Source organism: Echinops telfairi, unplaced genomic scaffold (assembly GCF_000313985.2).
Source record: "Echinops telfairi isolate 266 unplaced genomic scaffold, ASM31398v2 ScPeMD7_1;HRSCAF=3_0, whole genome shotgun sequence".
Classification (NCBI taxonomy): Eukaryota; Metazoa; Chordata; class Mammalia; order Afrosoricida; family Tenrecidae; genus Echinops; species Echinops telfairi.
The window spans coordinates 44,933,648-44,949,541 of record NW_022103896.1 but is presented as its reverse complement, the minus strand read 5'-3'; the positions used below and the strand labels follow the sequence as shown (position 1 = coordinate 44,949,541).

The 15,894-nt window shown below is 40.7% G+C and overlaps 1 protein-coding gene across 1 annotated transcript in view; it reads right to left on the bottom strand.

Moving 5' to 3' along the window:
- CDH17 (cadherin 17) overlaps positions 1-14,247 on the bottom strand; it is a 56,886-nt gene extending 42,639 nt beyond the window's left edge. The window contains exons 1-3 of the mRNA XM_004697715.2: positions 14,185-14,247; positions 5,497-5,595; positions 3,974-4,108 (exon numbers count right to left, since the gene is read on the bottom strand). Coding sequence (XP_004697772.1) covers positions 3,974-4,108; positions 5,497-5,595; positions 14,185-14,235 — 285 coding nt within the window. The 5' untranslated portion in view covers positions 14,236-14,247. The remainder of the gene's footprint in view (positions 1-3,973; positions 4,109-5,496; positions 5,596-14,184) is intronic.
- Positions 14,248-15,894: the final 1,647 nt, after the last annotated feature.

Below are 15,894 nucleotides of genomic sequence, written 5' to 3'. Positions count from 1 at the left end.
ATTGGATCCTTGATCTTCATCAGTAAGTGTTTCAAGTTCTCCTCAGTTTCAGCGAGCAAGATTGTGTCATTTGCATATCACGGGCTGTTAATAAGCCTTCCTCCAATCCTGATGTCACATCTTTCTTCATATAAGCCAGCTTTTTGTTCAGGATACAGATTGAGGAATATGGTGAAAGGATACAGCCCTATTGTTGCACAACTTTCCTGATTTTAAACCTTTTTCTGTTTGCACAACTGTCTCTCTTTTTTTTCACCAAAAAATATTCTTTATTGGGAACTAATACAAATATCATATAATTCCATAGTTCAATCACATCCATCAGTATGTACAATTGCTACCACAATCAGTTTCATAATCGACATTTCCCTCTTGAACTCGTTGATATCAGCTCCCTTTTACCTCCCTCCCCTCTTTTACCCCCAAGAACCTTTACTCTACTTGCTGTCTCTATAGGCTCATCAACCCTGGATTTCACATACCAAAAACCAAAAGAACGTATAGCAAAAATTCAAGAGGGCTACCCCCAATGACAAAATACATTAGAGATCAACCCCAATATGGAAAAAACACAGAAAACAGCACAACTGTCTCTTGATTCATGTACAAGTTCTCCACGAGCCCAGTGAAGTGCTCTGGATTTCCCATGCTTTTCAAGGCTCTCCATACTTGTTATCCACTCAGTCAAATGCCTTCTCATGGGCAAAACACAGAAAATCTCTACCTGGTCTTATCTGCTTTCAGCCAAGATCCATCTGACACCCACAATGATATCCCATGGTTCCACGTCCCTTTATGAATCCGACCGGGACCTCTGGTAGTTCCCTGTCAATGCAGTGCTGTAATCAATCCTGTGCCGTTCTCACAACTCTTCTTATGTTTTAGCCCATTTCAATCGGCGTTCCATCCATTTCTGGAACCTTGTACTTGACAAATGCTTTCAGTGCAGCTTGAACTTCTCCCTTCGGTACCATTGGTGCTCGCTTGTATGCTACTTCTGGAAATGGTATGCACATAGACAGCATGTGCTTTATGACAATGAATGAGATGTCATTCCTCTTGAATCTGTCGTTCCAGACATAATAAATCATGACCTTCTGATTCAAAACGACCTATGCAATTGATTTCAGTTCACTAATGCCTAGAATATGGTTCTTTATGGGCTCCATTTCATTTGTTAAAATTCATTTAATTTTAATAAATCATTTATTGGGGACTCTTACAGCTCTTATAACAATCCATACATCAATTGTATCAAACACATTCGTACATATATTGCCATCATCATTTCCCAAACATTTTCTTTCTACTTGAGCCCTTGGTCTCAGCTCCTCTTTTTTCCCCTTCCTCCCCGACCCTCCCTCCCTCCCGAACCCCTGATGATTCATAAATTATTTTTATTTTCATATTTTACACCATCTGCTGTCTCCCTTCACCCACGTTTCTGTTTTGTATTCCAAGTTCTGATTAATGTTTACCGCTGTTTCTCCTCCTCTTGAGTCCTGGCCCGTCAACAAATGACGGTCTCAAAGGCTTTCCTCCTGCAGCCTTTGCTCCATCCACCTCATTAGGAAAGATTCTACTTTGAGAAGGCAGCTCCTTCCTCAGTTATATTTTTAGCACCTTCTGACCCAAGGGGCTCATCTTCTGGTTCTATCTCTGCTTCTTTTCATGAGTTTTTCAGTGTCTGATGATATTTCAGTGCTATCCATAAAGTCTTCAGTGGCTAATATATCACCATTCAATATGAACATCTTAAAATCACTTTGATAGAGTGACCCTCAACTGGGTCAGTTATTCAAGGTAGGGGAGAAGGAGAAGATAATTCAGTTGCTGCCATACACAGTTGCATTAAGGTCACCCCAAATCAACAGACAGTCCTACCAGAGTGGTAGTCGAACCGTACTGGAAATTCAAGTCCAGATGAAGGCAGGGGGGCCTGCATGTCTTGGAGATGGGGAGTACACCTCTGTTGATAGGAAAATGGGGAGAAGCAACCTCCCTGTGTGTGTGGAGGGGGGCCACCCTTCACAATACGTATATAGAACTCAAGGGGAGAAATATACCTGGTAATACGCTCCGCATTTAACACTCTTGGGCTAGTTCCTACCAGTCATTGGTGACTCAGACTATGTACTACAGAGTCCTAGAACTTTAGATTGTGTTCTTTTGGAGTGCACATCCTTAGGTTACATCAGAAGGACTTGATATGGAAACCTCACTGAATGAACTGGGCTTTATCTCAGACTCATCTGGAGCCCTGGACTTGAGGCTGAAACTCCCTATTGTGCAAAAAGCAGATGACTGGTAGCCCGAGGGGATAGAACTGGAGGCTGTTAGACTTGGGTTCAGATTTCTTGCCTTGAGGGTGCCCAGTGAATGGTGGGCTGGGACTAGAGTACACTTACATTGTAATGCCCTCCTTGATTGTGGGGTTCTACTGTTGCAGATGGATATTATTGAAAGTTTTGCCCTCTCACCACCCCCCATTGTTTGTATAAATAGTGTCCAATCACCTAAGAGTTTAATCTGCACAAGTCAACAATTCATGTAGTATTTTGGTTCGTAATCCCCTTATACAGTGTCCTTTTCTCAACTGTGTTTTAAATTCTATACCATTTGGCTAAATTAATGTCACTATCAATAGAATTACCTTATGCCCCAGGAGGATGATTTATAGTGCTCTCTAACATAAAATGACAATGAGGTCATTTTGTAATGACCTCATATATGTAAACCATACATATACAAATGGATTTGGGGCTCTCACTTCATTCTAACCCCTATCTAGGAGCAATTCATGTTTATGACATGGCCCTCATGAAGTGATCACTGATGATTCAGGTGCTACAGCAAAGTGTGGTGAAGAAACTAGATGGTGTCTGGCTATCAGAAAGAATCGTTTCTAGGGTCTTAAAGACTTGTCTTGAAGTTTTTTGATGTGAAGGAGAAATACCCTTATGAAGCCTCCCGTGAGTCCCTCTGACCACAGATCAGGGCTGTGAGTGGCCTCCTACCATGCAGAGTACATTGGAAAACAGAGTCTTACAGATGCAGCGATGTTAAAATTTAGTACCTGATCATTTGATCTCCCCTGAACGATTTAAAATGTGTTCTAATTTTTAATATTTTATGCTTTCTTTTTGTTTGAGGTTTTTCTCTGGTTTATTTGCTGTGTTCATTTATTTATTTATTTCTTTATTTGGTATGCTTTTCTGTATATGAAATCCAGGGTAGGTAAATCCATAGAGGCAGTTGCTGGATTCGTGGTTTCTTGGGGGCTATGTCAGCAGAGAAGGGAGAGAAAGGGAGAGCTAATAACAGTGAGTACAAGAAAGAAGAAATGGTTCTAAAATTGCTTGTGGTGGTGATTGTACAACTCTTCTTTATGTGACTGAACTATTGAGTTGTATGGCATATGAAATCTATGCCAATAAAACTGATTAAAAAATATTTTCAGTGGGTAATTCCTCAAATGTGGACAGCCTAGTCTTTTTTCGTAGACTCTTCTTAATCCGGAAACTGTACTGAAACCTGTTCACTTTGGGTGACCTCGCTGAACTAGCAGCAAGCAACATAGCTGCTGGCATCACAGCTGCACACAAGCCGCTGCAGTATGACAAACTGACAGACAAGTGACAGAGTCCACCACAGTGAGCGTCATTAATGTCACGGAATGATATACTCAAAAATTGGTTAAGGTGCAAACTTTTTGTTATAGATACCTACTTTTTAAAAACCCATTAATCCCATTCCTGTAGAGTCAATTCCAACGTGCTGTTAGTAGCCCACTATGCCATCAGAGCCCCACCTCTCTGAAGTTGGGGAAAATGTACATAGAGATTTTCAGAGTGCGCTGTCCAAGTTAGGAGAGCTGTCACAGAATTCTGCACAAAGGGAGAAGGTACCAGTGATGTTTCCAAGGACAAAGGGGGGCACGGAGAGGCTGGAGGTCGCCGCTCTCTCCACTCACCTGGAGTTTGTGAATAGCTCTTGTTTCCCTGTCCAGGGCTTTGGTGTAATACAGAAATCCATTTGGTTGTATCTCAAAGATTCCATCTGTCTCCCCAGTTAGTTGGAAATTCACAGCAGGAGGTATGGATGTAAACTGAGAAAAATCAGTAACAAGATTAAGAAAAATGAGGTTGTAGAATTTGTAGAAACTCACCCATTTTGGTTCAAGTTTTCATTTGCACAATAGCTAAATTTAAAAGCCCTCACCTTTTAAAGTGATATATTTTATGTTTGCTGGCAAGTGAACTAATGAACATTCAAACTGCATTTTCTCTAAGAAACAATGTATAATTTAACTCAATACGTTAACTAAAAACAATCGATGCTTTAAATTGTAACTGGAGTTAGTTAAACTCTGGCTGGGAGCTGTGAATATCAGAAAGCCATGGAAATTACAAAATATTAAGGGCAGATTTACTGCGAGGATTTTTAAAATGTCATTTAATTATTCTAAAATGTGTGGCAAGATTAAAAGACATTTTAATGTTAAGGCAAACAATTCAAAAGTGGCTTCAACTTGAGATGACACTACATGATAAGCTCTTGATTTCCTTTTCAAAAACAAAGAAAATATCTCACTGCCATGGAGTCAGTTCTGACTCATGGGGACCCTCGCTATCAGCCACAGGTCAGCAGTTCAAACCCACTAAGATGCTGTAAAGGCTTGGAAACCCTATAGAGGCTCTCTTTGAAACAGAATCTACTAAATGGCGTTGGGATTGGTCTTGGTTTGTTCATGAGAAACTATATACTTTTAAGATCACAAAAATAGACTAATGGCACAAAAACAGACATAAAAATAAATCAGCACCATTAATAATAAAAAAAATTAAAATGACATGTTACTCTTTTATATATTTTTTACCGACAATTTAAATGACAATCGCAGCCAATGTTAAGGATATAAGAGAACACATATACTGTTCATGGAGATGTAAGTTCGCACAATAGTTTTGGAAATAACTTGAGGCAAAAAATGTCTGTAGCCATTGATAATAAGAAGCATTCCATAAAATTTACCCTAAAGAAATATTTTTAAACAACAAACTATATGCTTGAAGTATAAGCAGCATTGCATTGTGTATAACAGTCATAAAATCGAAAATTCCTAAATGGTCAAAAAAAAAGAGGAAGATGAAATATCACAGCACATAAACTTGGCAGACTATTAATCATTAAGCTGTTTGTTTTTTCCCCTATAAATTGTGAAGCAATGTAAGAAGCAATAAGCTGGACAGCGCAGAGGTAAGTATCAAGGTCCCTGCACAGGAGGAAATTAAGGAAATCCTGTCTGAGGATGCTAGGTTCAATTTCTTACAATACCGACCACTCATTTCTCTAACTTAGCTTCTGCAATCATCCTTGATAGCGAGATATGCCATGCTTCTGTTTTATTTCCTACTTTCCAGCTAGATAAGGGAGCAAAGTCCACAAGAGAGAGCATGTGGAATTGAGTCAATAGTGTTTAAGGGTGGCCCTTACCTGGAAGATTAGTTGGGAAGGTTCTTGACCTTCATAAATAGAAAATACCATGGGTTTCAGGTGTCCACTAAACTTCCCTTCTTGACCATATCCAGTTGTCTGTAAAAAAAGAAAGAGAGAGAAAACTAACGTCATTATTTATTGTGATGTATATATGGCTTAGTGTTTGTACCAGGGTTTTCAGAACTGATAGATGAGACATAGGGTTCTATGGTGGCCCAAAACAAGGGGGATACTTGCCCAAATCGGCTGAAATGGGTCTGAAATATGTTAAGGCTCTCCTGTTAAGATGATTTGATCTGGGCTCTGCATGGCTTTTTCTCATTTAACAACCTCCATCTGTCTCCCGTGGGAGATTCCACCATCTGTGGAGCCAATAGTATATCCCGGAGGATCTCCCACAAAGAGATTGCTCAGGAGGTTACGTGAGAACAGCAATCCAAATCACAGAACAAATCACTTTGATACGGGAGAGCCTAAGCAAATATGAGATCCATTCCTGCCTATTTGCACCAGCGTCCACCTTGTTTTGAGCAAGGATTCTTCAGGTTACAAATGAAGGAGAACCATGGTAGCCCAGAGTCTTAAGTATTGGGCTACTAACCTTAAGGTCAGTGGTTTGAACCCACCAGCTGCGCTAGCAGGAGAAAAATGAGACTGTCTGTTCCCATGAAGATTTATACTCTGAAACCCTAGGGAGCAGTTCTTCTCTGCGCTCTAGGGTTCATCAGTCTAAGTCAGGATCAACTGAATGGCAGTGGGTGGGGTTACTCATGAGGTTTGGAGAGTTTAAGGTAATTACCCAGAGTAAAATATCCAAGTGGTTGATGCAGCACTGAGTAAAAGCGTGCTCTTTTCCCACAAGGTCGTCCTTCACCCTAACATCTACCAGATTTTATGCTGGCTTTCTCGAACATCTTCTACCACCCCCATTCTTTCATAAGGAGATTAATGGCAGGTTCTCAGTGCTCTGGAGTTCATGGCTACTTCAATGACAATTAAATTTATGAGGGAAAAAGAAACATGTGTGAAAATATGTTACATACAATATTTGGCACATAATTATAGCATAAAATTTTGACCAAAGTTGAATCTGAATTTGAACTGACACAAAAAGGAAAAAAAAAAAAAAAGAAGAACATAAAAGAATTATCATTTTATTTGTGATTTATACTTTTTAGGGGCTGGAGAAAGCACAAGATGTTTATTTTCAACAATAGTCCCATAAAGGTTCTAAAATTCAAATACCTTAAACTTGAAAGCCAAACCTAGTCTGGAAGAGTAAGCTAACATGCAGCATCCTGATCAACAAAGAAGGTAGACGTTGTCACCGGTCTCATTTAATCCAGATCCACAATCACCACTCATAAAAGCAACAGACCAAAAACAATTGAATGACACATTGCATTGGGCAAATAGACTGCAAAATCCACTGCCATTGAGCTGACTCCAACTTATGAAACCCTCTGGGTCAGAGTAGAAGACTGCTCCCTAGAGCGTCCACAACTGTAACTATCTAGGGAAGAAGACAGCCTCATCTTTCTCCCGTAGAGCTATGTAGTGGGTTTGAACTAGCTGACCTTGTGGTTAGACCGAGCATTTAGTCCACTGCAGCACCAGGGCTCCTTCCAAGACTTTAAAGTGTCGAAAAGCCAAACTATCACTTTGAAGACTAACATGTGCCAGAAGCGAGTCATGTTATTTTCAGTTGCCTCATATACATGCAAAAGCTGGATAATGAAGAACTGGTGTATTGGAATCATGCTGTTGGTAAAGACTACTCAGTATACATGGACTGACAAGAAAATGAACCAATCTACCTTGGAAGAAGTATAACTAGAATCCTTCTTAGAAGCAAGGATGGTAAACATGGTCGTATGTGTCTGGACATGTTATCAGGAGGGATCAAAACCCAAACCCCATTACCACTGAGTCAGGTCTGATTCATAGCGGCCCTATCGAGTGCTCCCATGGCTGTAAATCTTTATAGGCGGGGATAGCGGCCTCTTCTCTCACGGAGCAGTGGATGGGTTTGAATTGCTGGCCTTGTGGTTAGCAGTCCGGTGCACAGCCAGGGTCCTTTGAGGATGAGCCAGTCCCTGGAGGACGTCATGCTTGATACAACAGAGGGTCATTGAGAAGGGGGAAGCTCCCCCAATGAGATGGATGCCACTGTTCAATTCATTTAGTATTGAACTCCAGCCTGGTAACAAGCATGAGAACGGTACAGAACCAGGCAGTGTTTTGTTCTGGTGTGCTTAAAGTCTCTTGAATCAGACTCAGCTTGATGGCACCTACAACAGCTACCTTGTTGGACTGGAAGAAGACTTCAGGGAATGCTTTTGGTTTAAGGCTCCAAGATTATCTCAGAGCCACAATTTCGTGGCTTCCTTCAGTCTTATTGGCTCCTGAACATATGGATTCCATGAGAATTTGAAATTCTGTTTCATATTTTACCTCTTTTGATCAGGGTGTCTTTTTATTTATCTAGAATATTTTGGACAGTATTTAGATTTTATGCCTGTGATCACCACATGAAGAAATTTAATACTAGCATGAGCTGCATTAAACCTTCATTGATATCTCACTGTGCTCAGCCCAACACCCCCCACCCCCCTCAGAACAAGTCACCCTCCCAGGTACCCACCCTCTTCCTTTCAGTTCCTCAAGTCTGCCAATGTACGTACTCCTGCCTCTGGGACTTTGCACCCGCTGCTTCCTCTCCCTGGAATGTTCTTCCTGTCACTCTTCAAATAATACTCTTTTTAGTCCCAGGTGTGAGCTCACACATTGCTTTGTCAGAGAGTGGTCCCTTGATCCCGCTTTCTAAGTATTTTCTTCATCTGGTCTTATTGGGTGCCCCGGTAGTGTAGAGTTGGCCTGCGATCTGCATAGTTGGCAGTTTGAAACCACCAGCAGTTCTATGAGAGAAAGACTAGGCTTTCGATTCCCATAAACAGGGGAATTGAAAACCCACAGGGGGTCACTATGAGTCAGCATTGACTCAATGGCAGTAAGTTTGGTTTGAAGTCTTATTCATTTCCTGCATAGTGTTACTTCCAATTAATGTTTATTTATTCACCTGCTTCTTACTACCTTCTGCTATATGCACTGTTGTTATTTCAACTCATATGACTCCATGTGACAGAGTGAAAATTCCTCCCAGGGAGTTCAAGCTGTAATCTTTCAGGGAACAGATCACTAGGTCTTTCTCCCATGAGTTTCTAGATGGATTTGAACCACCAAACTTTCAGTTACCAGCCAAGTTCTTAATTGTTAACTCTAAAAAAAATAAAAAAATTTTTAAAAATTGTTAACTCTATCAGGGTTCCTCTGTGTGTACTAGGATCTAATCTTCCCTGTCTACCACTTTATGAGAAATATGTGGAACATCTCAGATACCCAAATAAATATTGTTGGGACATAAAAAGAAATAATTTAAAATATTATTTTTATTGCATTATTCTCCATATTATTCATACTAATGAGCTCAAAACTTATGTATACTGTTACTCCATTTTGTACATATATTTACATATTCTCTGGCATGATATTATTTACTTAATAAGCAACTATTAACAGTGAATATCAGCTTTAAATCTGGAATGCTGACTGCATATTAATTCAACATTTATAGACATATATAACAAAACTAAAGGTTGAATTATATATATTATAACCAATTGTTAACATGGGGATCCAAGTGAGGAGTTCACAATAACCGCACACCCTCCCCTTATTTGTAGCATTTCTACAATGATGATTTATCACTGGGATTATTAGCAATACATATTTTAAGTAAAGTTAAAATGTAAATTCTATAAAGTTTCAAAGTATTCCCCAAGTCTGAGGACTTTGAAATTTGGTCTTCTCTCCCTCAAAATCATGTGGATTTACCATTCAACATCTTTTTCCTCCTGCTTCCTTCCACCACAGAAGCTAAGGAACCAATGGCCTCTTTCCCAGACTTCTTTGTAGCTAAAAGGATGGTCAGCTGACCCAGTCCCAGGTGGTTAAAAAAAACAACAACAGGGTGGGGTGGGGAGAAGAGCTGATGCCAAGGGCTCAAATAGAAAATAAATGTTTAGAGAATGAGCATGGCAACATATGTACAAATGTGCTTGATACAATTGGAGGATAGAATATTATAAGAGCTGTTAGAGCCCCCAATAAAATGATTTAAAACGGGGTGGGATGGGGGAGTAGTCTAAAGGATTCTAGTCTAGTTGTTTCCTGATTTAAAAAAAAAGACAAATATAACTGGTATCTTCCTTCCCCCATTCTCTTTTTGCTCTGACAATGAATCTTTGTCTCCAGCTGTGGCAGCTACTATGAAACCACTCAGGGACAAGCCAGCTCAAAAGATGGTGGAACCACTCACTGTCTCACTCACTCACTGCCTCACTCTCACTCTCTCACTATCTCACTCACTCACTATCTCACTCACTCACTGACTCACTCTCACTCTCTCACTGTCTCACTGTCTCTCTCACTCACTGACTCACTCACTCGCTGTCTCTCTCACTCACTGACTCACTCTCACTCTCTCACTGTCTCACTCACTCACTGTCTCACTCACTCACTGACTTACTCTCACTCACTCACTGTCTCTCTCACTCACTGACTCACACTCACTCTCTCACTGTCTCACTGACTCACTGACTCTCACTGACTTACTGTCTCTCACTCACTCTCACTGACTCACTGTCTCTCACTCACTCTCACTCTCTCACTCTCTCACTGTCTCACTGACTCACTGTCTCACTGACTCACTCACAAAAATAGAAAAAAGAAGGAAAAAAAAGATGGTGGAACCAAGAGATAGAGGAAGTCAAAGTCTCTGAGACTACCACATAGCTGCTAAAACTGTCTTGGCTTTTTACTATCTGAGAAAAATAAACTCCTACCACGACCCTCTGAGACAGACCCCCAAAGGAAGGTGACCCGACAGCTTGTGGAAACAATGTCATTAATACCACATGCAGTTAAAATTTTGCTGAAGATAATTTTTAAATGGTTTTAGTAGTGCATTGCCAAAGAACTACCAGAAATTCAAGTTGGACTCAAAAGAGAACACAGAATGAGGGACACTCTTTCTGATAGCAGATGAATCTTCATTGAAAGCAGAAGTACTAGAGATACATTTATTTGTGTTTCATTGACTATTCAAAGGCATTCAACTGAGTGTGTCATTACAAACTATGGATACCATTACAAAAAGTAGAAATTCTAGAACACTTCACTGGGCGCAGGCAAATCTGTATCTAGACCAGAACAAGGATTACGGGAAAATATAAAATCAGGCAAGGACAGGTTTATATCCTTTCACCAAGAATTTTAGTTTATAGCTGATCATCAAATAATCCAAGCAGCTGGGCTATATGAAGAAGAATTTGACATCGGGGTTGGAGAAAGGCTGACCTGAAATCAGCAATATGCAGGTGACACAACCGTGTTTAATGAAAACACAGAGGACTTGAAGCACAAACTAATAAACGTCGATATGGATTACACCTAGATGTAAAGAAAAAAATTCTTCACAACTGGACCAACAAACATCATGATAAATGTGGAAAATAATGAAGTTGAAATGTTTTTTTTTTTAAAAAAAGACAAAGGAAAAATACATATTAATGGAAAGTCTCTATAATGTAAGTCTTGTCAATTGTCTTTCTTAGTCTATAAGTCTTCTATTAATTTGAACTGAAAAGAATGAAGTTGTCGATTATTTATCTTATTTGGGTTTGCATCCAATGCTCATGGAAAAAGTAGTCAAAAATCAAATGACACAGCATGTTGGGCAAATCAACTGCAAAATCAACTCTTCAATGTGTTAAAAATCAAAGCTGTCACTTTGAGGACTAAGGTGCATTGAGGCTTTCTCTAGTTCCTTACACGCATGTGAAAGCTGGACAATAAAGAAGGAAGAATCAACAAAGGATGCATTCAAATGATGGTGTGGGAAAGGAATAATAAACATATCGTGAATTCCAGACCCGTGAACAAATCTCTCTTGGGAGAAGTACAGCTAGGATAGGCTTTAGAAATGCCAGGCCTTGTTTTACGTACTTTGGACATGTTATCAGGAGGGATCGGTCTCTGGAGAGGAACACAGTGCTTGGTAAAGTAGAAGGTCAGAGCTAAGGGGGACCCCCCCATGAGATGGGCTGGTGGAAGGGCTGAAACACAGCAACAATTGTGAGGCAAGTGCAGGCCTGAGCGATGTTTGTTCTGTTTTTCATAGGGTCTCTGTGAGTCAGACCTGGCAGGACGGCCCTAACAATAAGTCAGACAGACTTTCTATTGCTTGTAGCTAAAAACAATTTTAACCGAAACACAAAAATCTCTAGCCCATCTCCTTATTTCTAAGTTTATCTTCCTCTGGCACCTTATCCTCTCTGCCACATTTTTCTCACCTCTTCTCTCAGCCCATTAATTCTGGAAAGCATGGGCCTGGCACAAAAACTGAGGTCAGGGTGCCACCGTGGTTGGCTCAAGAGAAGGGCAGGACTTTCATTAGTCTTCTGCTTACATCAGCAAATATCAGCTTTTCCATTTCTCATACCAGAGGAAACTCCAATAGGCAGGTCAATTTCACAAACAAGCCTGCCTGTTTCTATGTAGATAACTGTCCCACCTCTCAGGAAAGAGTGATGACTGGAGGATCATGGTCTCAACTGTAGAGTTCAAAGTTGAGCTCTCATATCAGGTCAACACATCTTTCTCCCTGCCCTTTAACAAAGAGACCTGAGCTGTAAAGATTTCAAAGTGCATTTGTGCAGTATGAGTCATCACGCGATAATGCCAAATCCTGGAAGAATAGTGGTGGAAACTTGGGAAATATCAGGATGGTGGGTTTATGCAGGAGCTGGACAGAATATCACCTGTCCTCTTGCACAAAGAAGTGAAAGAAAAGGGAGGGAGCTGACTTGAGACTCTCCTCTGTGGCAGTGAGTAGAAGGACCACCCCTAGTACACATCCTTCCTTCTGTACTGCGTAACAATAATAGCTGGGAAATATCTCCAGAGAAACCCCACAGCAAAGGGAAAATGCTCACAGATAGTGCTGCAGCAAGACTGGAACCTACTTCTGATGGCCACTAAGCCCCAATTGTTTTAGCACATTGCTAAACAGCCTTCCAGGCCATCAATGCCATCCAAACGCCCTGTCATTGAGTCAATAATAACTCATAGTGACCTGCCCGGGGGAGTGACCAAGACTGAAACTCGATGGAATTAGAAAGCCCCATGTTCTCCCGAGGAGGATCTGGTGGTTTTGAACTGCTGACACTGTGGTTAACAGCCCAACACGTAACCACACGGTATCAGAACTCCACCCATGTAGGCATAAGCACCTAATACTGAAGATACTTTAGTGACAATAATAACGACCACTTATTAAGACCTTACACTGAACACATCTCTGATCCAAAGGTCTTTGTATATGCTTTATCTCATCTGAATGCTCTAACAACCTCCAAGGCAAGTACTACTTTTCATCCCATTGCACAGGGAAGAAAACTAAGGTCCAAAGCTTAAGTAACTCACCCAAGTTCTTATCAATAAGTGGCAATGCCAAGTTGGCAACCAGGTCTGACTTCACCACCAGCCTATAATAATGTAGATAGCAAAGGTCAGCTGGAAGGGAGCGAAGAGAAGAAAAGGAAAAGGGAGATGTTTGCACAGAGAGGTGGGAGGGAGGAAGAGTCTGGCGACCAAGTCTTGAGTGCCCAGTCTGTGAGAACGCACACTGTTCATAAAGTGGGAGCTGTAGCGTTTCTTCTTTGGAAAACAGATTTTTGTGGTTTACAAGTTTGATTCTATTTTGCTAGGGAACTCTTTTGAACTGGGTGAACTCTTGGGAGATCTCTGGCACATGAAATTTGGTGTTGTAATTTTGGGGTCCATAAAGAAAGGAAGTAAGACTTGAGGTGCGAGGGCCTAGTCTCTTCCTTGTCAGGAGAAAGCAAGCGCTTCCCACAAATTTGTTTCACAATACCACAACTTATTGGCTTAGTTTGGCAAATCCTATTATGGCTTTCAAGAACCTTATGGGCAAAATGGGGATGGCACCTTCCAATCTACCCAAGTTGAAGGCTGGATCTCTTTACCAAGTTGAGGGCTGGACTAGATTTCTTCCAGTCCAAGCTCTAGAAACCAGTCAGTTGATGGAGTTGACCTTCCAAACAGTTAAAGATCAATTCAACCAGAAAACTCCTGATCCAGAAGATCAAACCATATATGGGAAGAAAAGTACAGAGCAGAACAGAGTTGAAATCGAGACAATGCTTTTCTTAAAGCTTCACTGGTCAGTTTTCATGGTCAAAGTTAAAAAAAAATTATCAAGTTGTCAAGGGGCATAGATAAGCACATGGGCCAATACACTTTTCGTTCCAGATTCTCTGAGCTCTACATGAAGGTCTAAATCTAAACAAATAGATTTGTTTTGAACCTTGCCTGTTAAGGGTTGTTGGCTTTTAAGAGCTGAGGAAAAAAGAACCTCTACTGGTTGTGGGAAAGAGTTATGAATGTGATTTATAACCATTTTATCTAAAATACCACATAAGGGCAAGCAGGGTGACTTTCTTGTACATCAATTAAATTTTGAAAACCGTCGTTTCCATGGAGTGGTGTAAAAGGATATAAGAAAACATTCTAGTGAGTAGAGACAACGCCCTCTTATCTTACCAAACAAAGTGTCAGGAGAAACAAGGAGTCCAGATGGGCTTGAAACATCATGTTTTTCTTTATTCAAATGCCTGGGAATAAATCAGAGATAAAAATGACTGGTTACAGTGTATTCAAATCTTGCCTTTCCAACCAGGAAGGTTCAGTCTATGACTTTCCATTACAAATCTAGTAGAATGAGATCCGAAAAGACTACCCTCTCCTCTGTACGGAAAGACAATAGGTATAAATTTATGAGTGGAGAAAGATATATTTTATATGCCAGCATAAAAACCACAGTCAAATCAGTCATCAGTGAGCCAATCCCAAGTACGGGTGACACCATGTGCGTCAGAGTAGAATTGCCTTCCGTACGGTTCTCATGGAACGGTTCTCTCTTTCCGAAGGAGTCCTGGTGGAGTAGTGGTTGTACACTGGCTGCTAACCGCAAGGTAAGCAGTTCTATAGCACCAGCTGTTCCTCAGGAGAAAGACAAGACTTTCTGTTCCAGAAAAGAATTGCAGTCTCAGAACAGCACAGGGGCAGTTCTTCCTGCCCAATAGGGTCAGAATGAGTAGGAATCAACTTGAGGGCAGTGAGTTAGGCAATCTTTCCATAAGTAGATTGGCAGGCCTTTCTCTGGAGGCACTTCTGAGGAGATACAACCTGTCAACCTTTCGATCAGCGGCCAAACACTTAACCATTGCACCATATTACATCACCTAATTCTATATTCTGAGTTGGTACTAAAATTATGATGCTTCTGATTGACTACTGCAGATAGACATTCCTCAAATGGAAAGAACTCCAGAAATTACACAGTCTGTCACTCAACAATCTCATTAATCTTCTAGACGCTGTCGTTACAAATTATGCCCAAGTTTGAGGCGAGGGGGAACCTCTCAAACTCAAGGCCATCCAGTTGAGTCTGACTCGCATTTCCTCTACAAGACAGAGCAGAACTGCTCCTGTGGGTCTCTAAGACTGGAACTGTTTATGGGAGTAGAAATCACATTTTCTCCAGAGACATAGCTGGCAGATTCAAACTGTGGCTCGCAGCCCACCACATAAGCCACCACACCACCAGGGCACCTGGTAAGGAAATAATGCACTTCTTAAATTAAACCCACCTGTTCTCTTCTGTTTACTATCTTTCTTTGTGATTTGTGGCTTCATGTTTCAAAGAAACGATAATTTTCCTAAGATACGTCATGACTAGGAGATTTAAAATTCTTTATATCACATGCAGGGTTGTGGCTTACTGTAATATTGGATAACGCCCCCCCCCCCAAAAAAAAAGAGCAAAGGAATAACAAGTGCATTTATTTTACTAAAATTCCAATCATGGTATTATCTCTAGAGATTATTTTGCCTTGTTTTTTAACCTTTTCTACATTGAACATATATCACAAATATACTCAGCATATGGAATGTATGATGATTAATTCTCACCATTCTTGCTGCTATTGTTAGGGATAATCAAGTAGGTTCTAACACACAGGAACTGCATATGAGGGAGCAAACGGTTGCCCGCTTTGTGCCATCCTCACAACTGCGGCTGTATTTGAGTCCATTGTGGCAGCCACTAGGTCAATCCGTATCCTTGAGAATCTTTTTTTTGTTTCTCATGATGTCCTCCTGCAAGGACTGGTCCTTTCTGATAACATGTACCACGTATGTGAGACCGAAGTCTTGCTACCCTTACTCCTAAGAAGCATTCTTTTTTTTTTT